General features: G+C 55.4%; 1 protein-coding gene across 1 annotated transcript in view; it reads left to right on the forward strand.

The window, feature by feature from the left end:
• The window catches only part of WIZ (widely interspaced zinc finger motifs), a 49,863-nt gene that overhangs the window by 25,477 nt on the left and 12,370 nt on the right, over window positions 1–12,016 (forward strand). Inside the window, exons 2-4 of the mRNA XM_009322793.1 lie at window positions 6,290–6,350; window positions 8,850–11,386; window positions 11,615–11,980. Of these exons, the coding sequence (XP_009321068.1) occupies window positions 6,290–6,350; window positions 8,850–11,386; window positions 11,615–11,980 (2,964 nt within the window). The remainder of the gene's footprint in view (window positions 1–6,289; window positions 6,351–8,849; window positions 11,387–11,614; window positions 11,981–12,016) is intronic.

Below are 12,016 nucleotides of genomic sequence, written 5' to 3' on the forward strand. Positions count from 1 at the left end.
CCTTTGCGGTGTCTTTTCCCGCCTGTGCAAAGTCCAGCAGCAGAAATATCAGCACCTGGATGCTGGTTGCACAATCCTGGGCATTTCCAGCCCTTAAATACACAAAATTCCAGCACCCTGCACCTGCAGAGGGGTGAAGTGACCCAGGTCGCTCCCGGGAAGCCCAAGCAGAAGCGAACGCGGGGAGCTGTCGGTGTCGCGTGAACACAACGGCACCGTCCCCAGCTCTGTCAGCAGCCGGCTAAGCCCGAGTCAGATGAGACGCGATGTGCTGCCAGCACGCCGTGCTTTGGAGAGTTCCTGTCCTCAAGGTCACCTGCCCGCAGGCTTAGGAGCGTCCTTAAATACTGCCCTGAACTGCCACGCAGCGCAAAGAAGAAAGAAATGTCTCTCGTTTCTATCTGCAAATGGCTGAGGGCTTTCGTCGGAGCAGGACCCGGAGCTACGTGCAGGAAAACCAAACCCAAACGTGCCCATTTTCAAGTGGAAATGTGAAGTTCGTGTTTCTGGCCAAGCCCTCCCACAGCAAAGCCTGTCCTCACGCCAGCTCGTCTGTATTCAGGAGCACGAGCAAAATCTCCAGCTTGCTTCTGGCAAGCCACAGCAAAGGATCGGAGAATGCAATCGTCTCGTCTGGCTCCGGAGAGAGCGTTTGGACGCTCACGTGAGACTGTGGGTGAAATGATTTCTGCTGGAGAGTGGCTGTTGCGAGCACGGAGCGATGCCGGGTTCTTGGGACGGAGGAGTAGTGTCTACCCCAGGGATTTGGGGCAGGAATACCATCGAAGAGCTTGAATCTGGTATGGGTGGCCACCCAGATGGCTTCAGACTGAGCCCGACACGTTGCAAAGCGCCCAGGTTGCTCGTCCAGGTGCTTTCAGTGGACGGTGGGACACCAGAGTGCAGGCGGTCGTCTTCTCTTGTGCAAGGGAAAAGCTCTGCCGTGGAGCATCTCGTGGCGCTCGTGCAAAGCCCTTGCCTTCACGTGGGAGCTGTTGGTCCGATGTAGAGTGGGTCGGAGAGGAAAGAGCTGCTGGTTGCACCCTCTTTTGCAGGATCTCCCATGGTTTGCTTCTTCTGTCACCCTCTTTCAGCCCGGAGCCACGTGCTCATGCGCGGGGATGTCAGGATTGCCGAGCAAAAGTACCGACGGCACCTTTGCCCACCGAACGCCACTGTTTGCACTGCAAACACAAGCCCAGCTCGGGTTGGACCTGCCGTGGCTCTGCCAGCATGGACGTAGCCTTGGAGAGGTCTTCTTGCATGGCTGCTTTGGGCTGGAAGAGCCAAGTTTGGGGCCGCGGGATGGATTTGGAGATGGGCTGGAACGTGGGAAACGAAGCTCCTGCTTCCCTGCATTTCTAGCGAGCTTTTGGGGAGCTAAATATCTCCTGTGGTGTTGGGGGCTGGAAACCCCACCCCATCTCTTGGCCATCATATAGCCCCAGGTGACTGAACGTTTCCAGCGTGGGATTTCTCGTTGCACTGGTAACAAACCCAAATCTGCGCCGTCTGATGCAGCAGAAATCCCCATGGTTGGGTTGGGTGGTAGCACGCCGGTAAAAACCCAGCTGCTCGGCTCCGGCCCCACCACGGCATGGGGACGTGGTGTTTTCCCACTGCTGTCGAGCAGTAATCCTGCTGTGCGGGTCCGTCTGCTGGTTTTTTTGGCACCACTGGTTGCTCTTATGTTTTTTTGGACGATGAAAGGCGACGTGTCGAGCCAATTTTTTTTTTTCCAGGTTATTTACAATATGCAGAAGCTGTTATCAGCTGCTGGTGGCAACGAGCGATTCTTCTGGTACCTTTTGCTCTCAAATTAAACACCCGAGATTAAAGCGTGAGCCTTAAGTAGGAGCTGGTCTTTAATTCCAGAACTAAATCATGCCTTGCGACACCTTGCGTTACTTGGAAGATGATGCAATAACTCACCCCTTGCCTAATACCATTGCTTAAATGGCAAGGTCCCTCAGCCTGGCTGTAGAGGAGCTAAAATATCTCTTCTTGCTTCTTTTTTCAGCTCGTTTAGATAGGCTGGGAAAAAACAAAGCCTGGGAGAGCACGTGTAGGCTCAGTGAAGGCTTTTTGGAGGTGATCGGCTGGTTTTGAGGGCTTTTGGAAGCCCTCAGATTGCTCAGACAAGTGGTATTGCAAATTCCTGTCCAAGTTGCTAAATTTTTCATTTCTGACGAGTTCCAGTTCTGGTCTAAACCAAGTCATCACCCTCTGGAGGAGCCTGGTTTTTTTCCTCCCCTGACTGGAGAGGGGTTCACCCCATCCTCAGACCGATGTCCTTTTGGAAGTGCCGGTCCTTCTGCAGTGGGAACCCAGCTGATCTGGGAGCTGCTGGAGAGCTTGAGTTGGAGCCGAGTCTCCCTCCTCAGCCTCTATCGCTGAGATATGAGATGCAGAGAGCACCTGGAGGTCAGGTAGGTGTCCTTCCTCCCATCTTGGAGGATTGTATGGAAGGGAAACCTTCTGTTGTATTCGGGGGGTGGAGCCTTACACAGTTTGAAGTTTGGGAAATAATAGTATTTTAGAGCTTTCTTTAAGTCTTCGCTCCTTTATGCGCTTCTAAACTGTCACTGGACGCCTCTTGGGAGCTGGGCAGCAAACTTCCAGGAGAATACAGTTTCTTGGCTGAACTCTTCAGGAGAGAGATCCTCTCCCTGTCTCAAGGTGGTCTGGGGTCTTGATGGAAACAACCACCCAAAAGACCTCTTTGCTTTAGACTCTTGAACTTCTTTGGGCTTTTAATCCTAAAATCACAGAATAATTGAGGTTGGAAGGACCCTCCGGAGGTCTTCATCCCACCCCTGTGCTCGAAGCACAGCCAACTTCAAAGTTAGGTTGCTCAAGCCCCATCCGGTTTTGAGCGACCCCAGGGATGGAGATCCTCCACCCCTCTGGCCTGTCCCAGAGCTGTCCCACTCCCACAGGGAAGAGTTTCCCGTGTTGTGACTTCCTTGTCCTCTCGTTGCACGTGTCCAGGAGGAGTTTGGCTTCATCTTCTCTACACCCTCCGACTAGTGGCTGTAGGCAGCACCTTCATGCTCTCATCTTGAAGCAGAAGGAGCCCAGCTCCCCCAGCCTGTCTTTATCCATCGCGTCCTCCGGTCCCCAATGGTTGGGGACCTTCATTGGGCTGGCTTCGTTGGATGTTGGATCTGGCAACGTCTCTGTGACCTCCTGACGCAGCAGGGCAACCTTGCTAATTATCACAGCTACCATTTAGTGTGTCGTTAGTCTTAAAAAATACGTGTTGAGTAGATGCGGTACAAAATAAACCTGACCCTTTGCGTAGGAAGCGTCTGCCACACGGAGAGTGGTGATGGGGGAAAAGCACCTCAAGGTGCATCCTGGTGTTTGCTGGGGTGGTGGTGAAGGGTTTAGGCAAAATGTTTGCACCTTGATGTGCTGTCGAGCCTCTTGAGCGTGCCGTTAACCTCTGCTTATCGACCCTGATTGTGACAGCCTCGATGAGTTGGGGCTCTTTCGGCTCTTCTGGAGATGTCGGTATTTCTCAGTCCGCGACCTTTGAAACGTGTTATGTAAGGAACCATCGCCGAATTTGTCTAGAGCCGGGTCTGCCACGTCTAGGAGAGCTCCTGGTCTCTGCGTAACCGCTCCCATGCTGGGAAACTCACGGGTTTTCTCTTATCTCTGGCTTTTTGCGTGTGTTTTGGCCGTGGGCTCATGTGATGGCTTGATTTTGAAAGTGTCTTGGTGTCCTGGCCGGGTTGCTTTAACTCTTGGGATAGAGGAAAAACAGAGAGGAGAGACCTGTGTCCCTGATACGAGGGTGTTTCGGCCTCTTGGAGGAGAGGCCGTGAGCTCAAAAATGAATTCAGATTCGCTGTGCTCTCTCGGGAGAAGCTGCAGCCACGCTCCTGTGGTTAGAGGAGCAGCTCTTGCTGGATTACCATAGAGGGTAAATTTGAGCCTCCTAAGTCCAAGACATTAAACTCCCTCATCTCTCACTGTTTCCAAGAAACCAGGATTTGCAGGGAGTGCAGTTACGTGCTCATCAGGAGAAAGATAAATCACCGCATGTTTTCCTCTAAAGGAGACAGTTTCTAAAAATAGGAGCCGTGCTGGAGCTCCAGAGAACAAAAGAGTCCCTGGAAGGCTCCTGCCACAGTCCCTTCTCGGCGATCGGTGCTCTCTGCCCCTCTCCATCCACGCGCTAGGGATTTATGGAAGCGTTTTAAAATCTGCCGATTTGGGAGGGTTGGGGTTGTTTGTTTGGTTTTTTTTTCCCCCCCGTCCTTTCCCCTGGCATTCCCACCCCGGCCGGTTGGTGACTCAGGCTTTCCTGAATGAACACTGCCGGTCTCCCATGACCTCGGCAGCTTGGCTCTGGATCCCGCCGGCTTTTTCCGAAATGATTTTTGAAGTCCAAAGGAGCTGATCTCCTGGGAGCCAGGGGTGCTGCCACCTCTCCAGGACGGGCTCTGACAGCGCCGATGCCGGATAAACCCCGGCGATGTGCGTGGTCCCAGCTCTGCATCTAGATGAAAGAGCTCCAACCCCGTCATCTCCGGATGAGACCTACATGTTGGAGATGCTCAGCCTTAAAAGTCTCGCCTCTAAGGTGGCTCACCTAAGATATTAGAAGGATGGGAAGCCAACCCTGGCTTTTCACGTCCCTCCTCTGCTTTCAGGGCAGGTCCTGCCTTGCCCTCCCCATCTCCATAACCAGTGTGGTGGCACGAATACCACATTCCTCCTGGTTTTACGGCACGTAACCAGTAATCCGTAGAATAAATGCAAACTGTGAGCGGCTGCGTCCATCCCGGAGGGGACAGAGGTCAGTTTGGGCTGCAGAGGCTCTCATGGGCTGAGCCTGCAGACAGCTGCAGCAAACCCCATCTCCTTGGCCGTGCGTTTCCAAAGCGCTCCCCGATTCCTTCCCAGGACGTGCAGCTTGATCCTGCACTCTCTCTCATATTTGCGTTCAACAGTAAAGGCTCTCTGGGTCGTTGGACGGGGCGTGGTGGAGGCTGAGCTGCTCCTCGCACGTCCCTTTCCTTTGTGAGCCCCAGGCATGGTCTGTGCTGTGTCCGCACCCTTCGTCAAGCTGCGGACACCTCCTTCCCGTGGCCTCCTGGTTATTTCCACCGCGCCGGTGAGCTCCAGGCAACTCTTGGGCTGCTGGGCATCCCATGACCCACGATGACGGGAGTGGGGGACGGGGGACAATTCCTTGTCCCAACAGCAAGCTTGCTTGCCTGGGGCCGGGCTGCTGGGCTGCCCATGACCCAAGATGACGATGATGGGACCAGGGACGCGGGACAGTTCCTTGTCCTAGCAGCAGGCTTGTTTGCCTGGGGCTGGTTCGCAGCAGGAAACAACATGGTTTCACCCAGCTACACCTCGGCTTCCCCAAGCGCCCAGCCTCGCCTGTAATAACAAGCGAGTCCCTGCTTTCCATACAGCTGGGACGAGGCAACGCGTGGCCAGATCAGGAGCGGGGGGATCCGGCGTGAGGAGCGAGACCCCCGTGTCCTGCCCTGAGCTCAGCCCCGGCTGACAGAGCCTCTGGGCCAGGTAGGTTCGATCCAGGCGTCTTCGTTGGAGACAGCTGAAGGTTTTCCTCCTCTTGAGGAAGGACGTGTCTGGGTCTGATTATATCTCAGCAGGCCCTGCAGATCTTCAGGAGGCATTCGCCTCCCTGTCGTCGCTGCCTGAAATCCTGCCTTGCATCTTCTCGCGAGCAGGCTTGGAGGTGATTTTAGCCCAGGAGCCATCCCGGGGGTTCGGCCAACACCGGAGCGAAGCAAAGCTCCTCCAAGCCCCAGATGATGCTTGGGCACCCGGAGAAACCCTGCGTGCCGGTCCAAGGGCAGGGAAGCAACGCCGACACCGGGGAGATTTGTGAGCCCCATCCGTAGAACCGGGGGAACTGGTCTTCTTCACGGGGTGGACCAAGACAGCCCTTGTCCAGCTGCTCGGCCATGGCTCCGTGCCGGATACTCCTCTCTGGCAAGCAGGGGTGGTGAGAGTGCGGCCAGCGGCGTGTGCATCTTCCCGTTAAACTGCTTAGCTGCAGGAACGATTATACATTAAATAGTTGTGCGTGGGATTAAACCCTCTTAAGTGTGGCTTGGAAATCCTCCCGTAATCCGGAACCGGCTGTAGGAGGGAAGGACGGGCAGCAGGAGCAGAGGGGGTTTATCTGCTGGGAAAGCTTTGTTAACACGCTCAAAAAATACAATCACTTTATTGCAAATTGCGTTGAAGAAGCCTCACTTGGGCACTGACCTTGGAGCTTTCCTCTCTGTTGCAGATGAGCCTGATCCTGCCCTCTCTGGTGCCATCCCAGCCACAGCTCACAGGACCGAACTCGGGTAAGTTCCCAAGGGATGTCCCAGAGTGCTCCCTTTGCTACTGGTACTCCAGTTACACAAAGCCCCAAAATATCTCCCTGGCTGTCCCCGAAGAGGGTTGTCCCGCCACCGAGGACGTCAGCAGGTCCCTTCGGAGCCAGGCAGCACAGTCCCCTCGCTGCAGAGCAGTGTTGGCTGCTCTAATTCATCTCGTTTGTCCCGCTTCCCAACAAACCACCCTGCTTCTGCCTACCCTGAATTACCCCTCGGAGCCATCCGGGTTCCCCTCGGTGCTGCTGGGGCTGTCCCTGCTGCGAGGGAGAGAGACGCTGGGAGGTGGATGCTTGATTTGATTGCGTTGGGTGTCCCGAAGCTGTTAAGGGGTGTCCCAAATAGCTCTGAGCACCCTGGAAAAGGCAGATTTTGGGGTACCAGCCCAAGGCTAATGCAGAGCAAGGGTCCTTGTCCCTCGTGGCACTGGGGACCCGTGCCTGGCTCAGAATCGCTCTCTGTCTTAGCCTGTTTAGCAATGCAACCAATGCCCAGCACGTTTTAATGGGCTTATTTTAGTATCTGCTGTTGACTGATCCTTCCTGGGCCAGCGGTTTCCTTAGCGAGTTATTTTTAATAACGTTTGCAGGGTTTACGGTGCACATGGGAATCACATTTCCCTGATATCAAGCCACAGACGATGGCGAGCCCGTCCTCCAGTCCACAGTAATTTGTCCCGAGTAAAAATAGGGAAAGGTTTGGAGCTGGGAGGGTGACTGCGGTGGGGTGTGAGGGTCGGTTTGCCCCTAAACTTGGCTTTTTCCAGGAACGAGCTGGAAATAAATAGGTTTAAAAGGAAGGAGAGAGAGAGGCAGCACGAGAACCATGTGGAACTGGCAGCCCTGCTGTCTCCAACAAAGGCGCTTTGTTCTCCTGGCAGCACAACTTGACCCGTGAGATAGTGTTTTGCTGGCCCTGGAGCAGCTCCTTGCACGAGGTCTCGAGTCACCGGGCTTCTCCGGGTGTCGGGCTCTGCGGTCTGGCAGGTTTCTTCCCTAGGGATGGTTTAGCAGGGAGCAGGAGCCGGGATGTGGCGGTTTGCATCCGGCTCTTGGCCGTGCATCCGTGCCACGGGCGCTGTGTAGAGGGAGAAGCCAGGCATGAAGCTGGCCGTGGAGGACAGAAGCTGGGTCGCATCCTCAGGGCAGGGATGGGGACGTGGAGGAGTCTTGCCTCGCTCTGCAGCTCAGCGGATGGCCCGTGTCTGCTCGGCCCCAGAGCCGGCATCTGCCAAACCCCTGTGAAGCTGCCATCAGGGACATCGGGGCTCCTGGGCCTCTTGGGCCCAGTTCAGAAGCCTAAATGGGGGGATCTGGTGCCAGTCAAGGCCCTCTGCTTCCCCAACGAGTCTCTCGCCACCCCAGCAGAAGGGCTTGAGGCTCTTGCAGAACCTGTCTCATAACTGTTGGTCCCGTGCAGGTGTCTCCAATCCCTCGAGGCATCTCGGAGAACACCAAGTGCCTCTGTGGCACCCTCATGGCCCTCACCATGTCCCTCCTTCCAGGAGAAAGCCTCCAAGCCCAATGTAGGACTTTCAAAACCACCGGGCTGGGACTGCCCACGGGTGTGCTCGGCCCCTCTCTAACACCCAACACGTCTTCAGTGCCGTGGTGGTACCAGCAGCACCCGTCTGGGTGGCATGGGGCAGCCAGTCCCGCTGTAGAGCTCACCCCATGGAGGCTCACGTTCTCCAGCTGCTTGATGTGGGGTCTTCCTAGCTTTGGGGTCCTTGCTGAGGGTTTGGAAGAGGATGGGGAGGAACCACCTCGATCCCACTGTGGCTTGAGGTCTCTGCACAGGCAAGAAAGACTCCCCGCTCCTGCTGTGGAGAGGGATCACCCAGGGACTTTCATTTAATCATGGAGACAAACCATCCTTTGGTCCCAGAGACCTTTGGAATGGTCCACGTTGACACTTAAATCTGTTTTTGTGCAACTTTGAAGAGCTCGTTGGCCTGTTCTTTGGCCTGATAGGGACAAGTGTCATTGTTAAGAGCAAATATCTCTGTCGGGCTGCGTAAAAAAGGAGGCGATAAGGTGTCCGAGCAACCCGAGGAGTTAGCAAGGGAAAGGGAAGGAGAAGCAGAGAGGGGGGGTGGAGCAAGGGAAAGGTGACTTCTGGCCCATGGCAGGAATTGGGGATGTGGTGATGGGAACCCAACGCTCCTGTTGTGCCTGGCGCGAACGTGGAAGAGGCACCGTAGGGAGCAGCTACAGCCATCGCTGCAATGGGCTTGGAGCAAGCCCAGAAGAAGATGCAGAAATTATTCTAGCTGCGCATGGCCAAGGGCTTGTTTTTGTGCCAAGTCTTTAACAATTTGGGCGATATGGGAGTCACCGTGAAATTCCCAGCCTGTGTTATGCTGTAACACCACGTAGGCTCGCTCTGGTTCCAGGACAACCCTTTTGTAAATGGAAATGTTTGTATTATCCCGTTAACCGGTTACTGACTCTCAAAACTTACTTGCAGCTCCACGAATGAAGAGCATTTGGAGTTCAAGAAGGCTTTGTACAGAACGGATGCCAGGAGCTCCCTAGACCTGCGAAACATGACCGTGTCCGGCAGCGTCACCTGGGACACCTCCGCCCTGGAGACGAGAGCGGGCGACGGGAGAGAAGAAAGCACTTTAGAGAGACTCTCTGGCTTGAAGGACTCGAAGGACGTGCGGTGCGTGAAGGAGTCGGCGTTCGCCGTGGAGCCCCAGGTTGTAAATACTGTGCAGGTGGATCCTGAGCAACTGGAGAGCGACTCCGAGGACCTGGATGGTGGCAAGGCGGCAGCAGAGACGCCCAGCCCTTGTGCGGGGGCATCGGTTGGCGGCGGGGAAGAGAAATATCTTAAAAATGAACCAAAGCAACTTGAAGGCCTCAGCAAAGAGCACTTAGATAAAAGCAAGAGAGGAATCCAGAGGGTCGACTGGATTTCTAGACCCAACAAAAGCCCAAGTCCTCACTACAAAGACATAAGCAAGCCGACAGATGTAGCAACCAACTTGCCCTTTCGGGGACAGGCTGTGCGTGAAGTGCCTCCTCCGCTGACTCCGACGGTGTTCAGAAAAACGCTAAACCCTGTCCTCGGCAAGTCCAAATCCCTGGAGAGCTCCTCGTCCCACAGGAAGGGGCTGATGGTCAACTCGGACTTGGGCGAGATCAACCCTGTCAGCGTGGCCGACTGGACAATACAGAAGCCGGGTCTTCAGCTCGGCGCGGACCTCACCGTCGGCAAACAGTCCTGGACGGTAAATGCCGAAGACTCAGTGGAGCGGATCCCACTGATGTCTCTGGAGCCTGCTCCCTGCAGCTCCTACGACATCGAGATGAGGCCCTACGTGTGCAGCGTCTTGCTGGAGGAGCAGGGGAAAGAGGAGCTGGGTCCGGAGGAGGACCCTACAGTGTACACCTGCATCGAGTGCAGCATTTACTTCAAGAAGAAGGAACATCTGATGGATCACATGCTCCAGCATAATCGTGGACCAGGGAGGGACCAAGACAGAGATGCTTTGGGAGGGCAGTGTCAATTCTGCTGCAATGAGTGCGGATGGGCCTTTGGAGACCCCACGTCCTTGGAGCAGCACAAAAGGCTCCACCAAGAGTCTAGGGAAAAAATTATCGAAGAGATCCAGAAGTTGAACGAGTTTCCAGACGAAGGTCGGGAAGCCCGGCTCCAGTGCCCCAAGTGTGTCTTTGGTACAAACTCCTCCAAGATCTTTGTCCAGCACGCCAAGATGCACGTCAAGGAGAGGAAGGACCAAGGGGCAAAGAACATGAATCTCTTCGGAAGCGCGGGCAGCGGAGAAATACGGGATAGCCCCGTGCACGGCATCTACAAACACTTCAAACCAAATGAACACGTGTCCCTGCAGATGCAGGTGCCACCTCAAGGCAGCGGCAAAGGGCTCAGCACCTGTATGCTCTGCAGCTTCCCGGCCCCCAACGAGAACGTCCTCAAGGACCACATGAAATACGCCCATTCCCACCTCTCCTGGGACACGGAGGTGTACGAGGATGATCCCAATCAACCAGGAACCAGCAGAGATGCCTACAGCCCGGCCAGGCCAAGCCGGTTCGCAGACACGGATTATTTCGGCAAAGCAGACCGGCTCTTCCCTCCACCTCACCGAGAAAGCACATCGCATTACGAAGGGGTCCACGGTTTTGCCGTAACTCACCCGAGACTCGACAAAAGCAACGGGGCTAGTAAAAAGGACTACCAGACACCAGGGTTTCATGCCAGGAAAGCAGCTCCGTACGCTGCCCCGCATAAAAACCTGGGCTTGTCCGGTTTTTCCTCCGCTAAAGCTTATTCCCAGTTTGCTCTGCAGCAGCTGAAAAAAAAAGCAGCAGCTCAGCACCTTGAAGGAGAAGGCGATGGTCTCAGGAGCCACCCGATGGGGCTGGAAGAGCTCAGGCACAAGTGGGTGTTGGCCAACGATGCTGGGAGCATGGAGGAGGAGATCTCCGTAAGCACAGAAATGGATTTGAGCGAGAACAGAGGCATCAAGCCCGTCACCATCCCTCAAGCTGCCTTGGACCTCAAGAGGACGTTCAGAGACACCTTGAAAGCCACGGACTCTTCGATAGCTTCGGAGGAGCAGCAGCAGCAGTTGCGGAAGATGGTCCCCATCGTCCTCCTGGAGGAGGTGAACCTGCACCCCAAGGCGACGAAGCGGCCCCGGGGGAAGCCGCTCAAGAAGAAAACAACACTCCCTTCCCGGGAATTCATGATGGAAGAGCCCCTTCCCTTGGATATGCTCCTACTGGATTCTCCTCTGGAGGGTCCTCTGGAGCTTGATGACCTCTTGGACTCCGACTCGCCCATGCTGAAGAACGAGGAGAGGAAGTGTCCCTACTGCCCAGACAGGTTTCACAACGGGATCGGGCTGGCGAACCACGTGCGGGGCCACCTCAACAGGGTGGGGGTGAGCTACAACGTCCGTCACTTCATCTCAGCGGAAGAAGTGAAAGCTATTGAGCAAAAATTTTCCTTCCAAAAGAAGAAGAAAAAAGGTAGTATGTATTCAATTCACTGTGCTTTCTATTTTCTTGTTTTAAATCGGTGGGGTTTCCTCCTCCCATCGAGAATTGGGTACGTATGGTACTGTGGTCAACCTGAACCGTGGTGGCCACGGCACAACCGGTGGCGTGTGGTTGTCTCGGGTGCAATAAACGCCCCCCTCGGAGGCCTGATCCAGGGGTTTCGGCGGTGGCGCTGACTGTCTGTCCTTCTTTCCGCAGTTGCAAACTTCGACCCGAGTACTTTCAGCCTGATGCGGTGCGAATTCTGTGGGGCCGGTTTCGACACGCGAGCGGGTCTCTCCAGCCACGCCAGAGCCCACCTGAGAGACTTTGGTATTACCAACTGGGAACTCACCATCTCGCCCATTAACATCCTCAAGGAGCTGTTGGCCAACTCATCGGAGCATCCGATGCTGCAAGCGGCGATGGGAGCGGAGCCCTCGTCCCCGAGCCGAGAGAGGGAAGCTCACGGCTTCGTGCCTCGCAAGAGCATGACCCCCATGTCCGAGTGCAGCATTCCACGGTCTCCTCTGTCCCCGTTCCCCCCGTCCTGGGGAGATGAGTCCCTGCAGTCCTACAGAGACGGTAAGTGTCCCCGAACGCCCCCGTGCAAGCCAGAAA

This window comes from Pygoscelis adeliae, unplaced genomic scaffold (assembly GCF_000699105.1).
Source record: "Pygoscelis adeliae isolate BGI_AS28 unplaced genomic scaffold, ASM69910v1 Scaffold434, whole genome shotgun sequence".
Lineage (NCBI taxonomy): Eukaryota > Metazoa > Chordata > Aves > Sphenisciformes > Spheniscidae > Pygoscelis > Pygoscelis adeliae.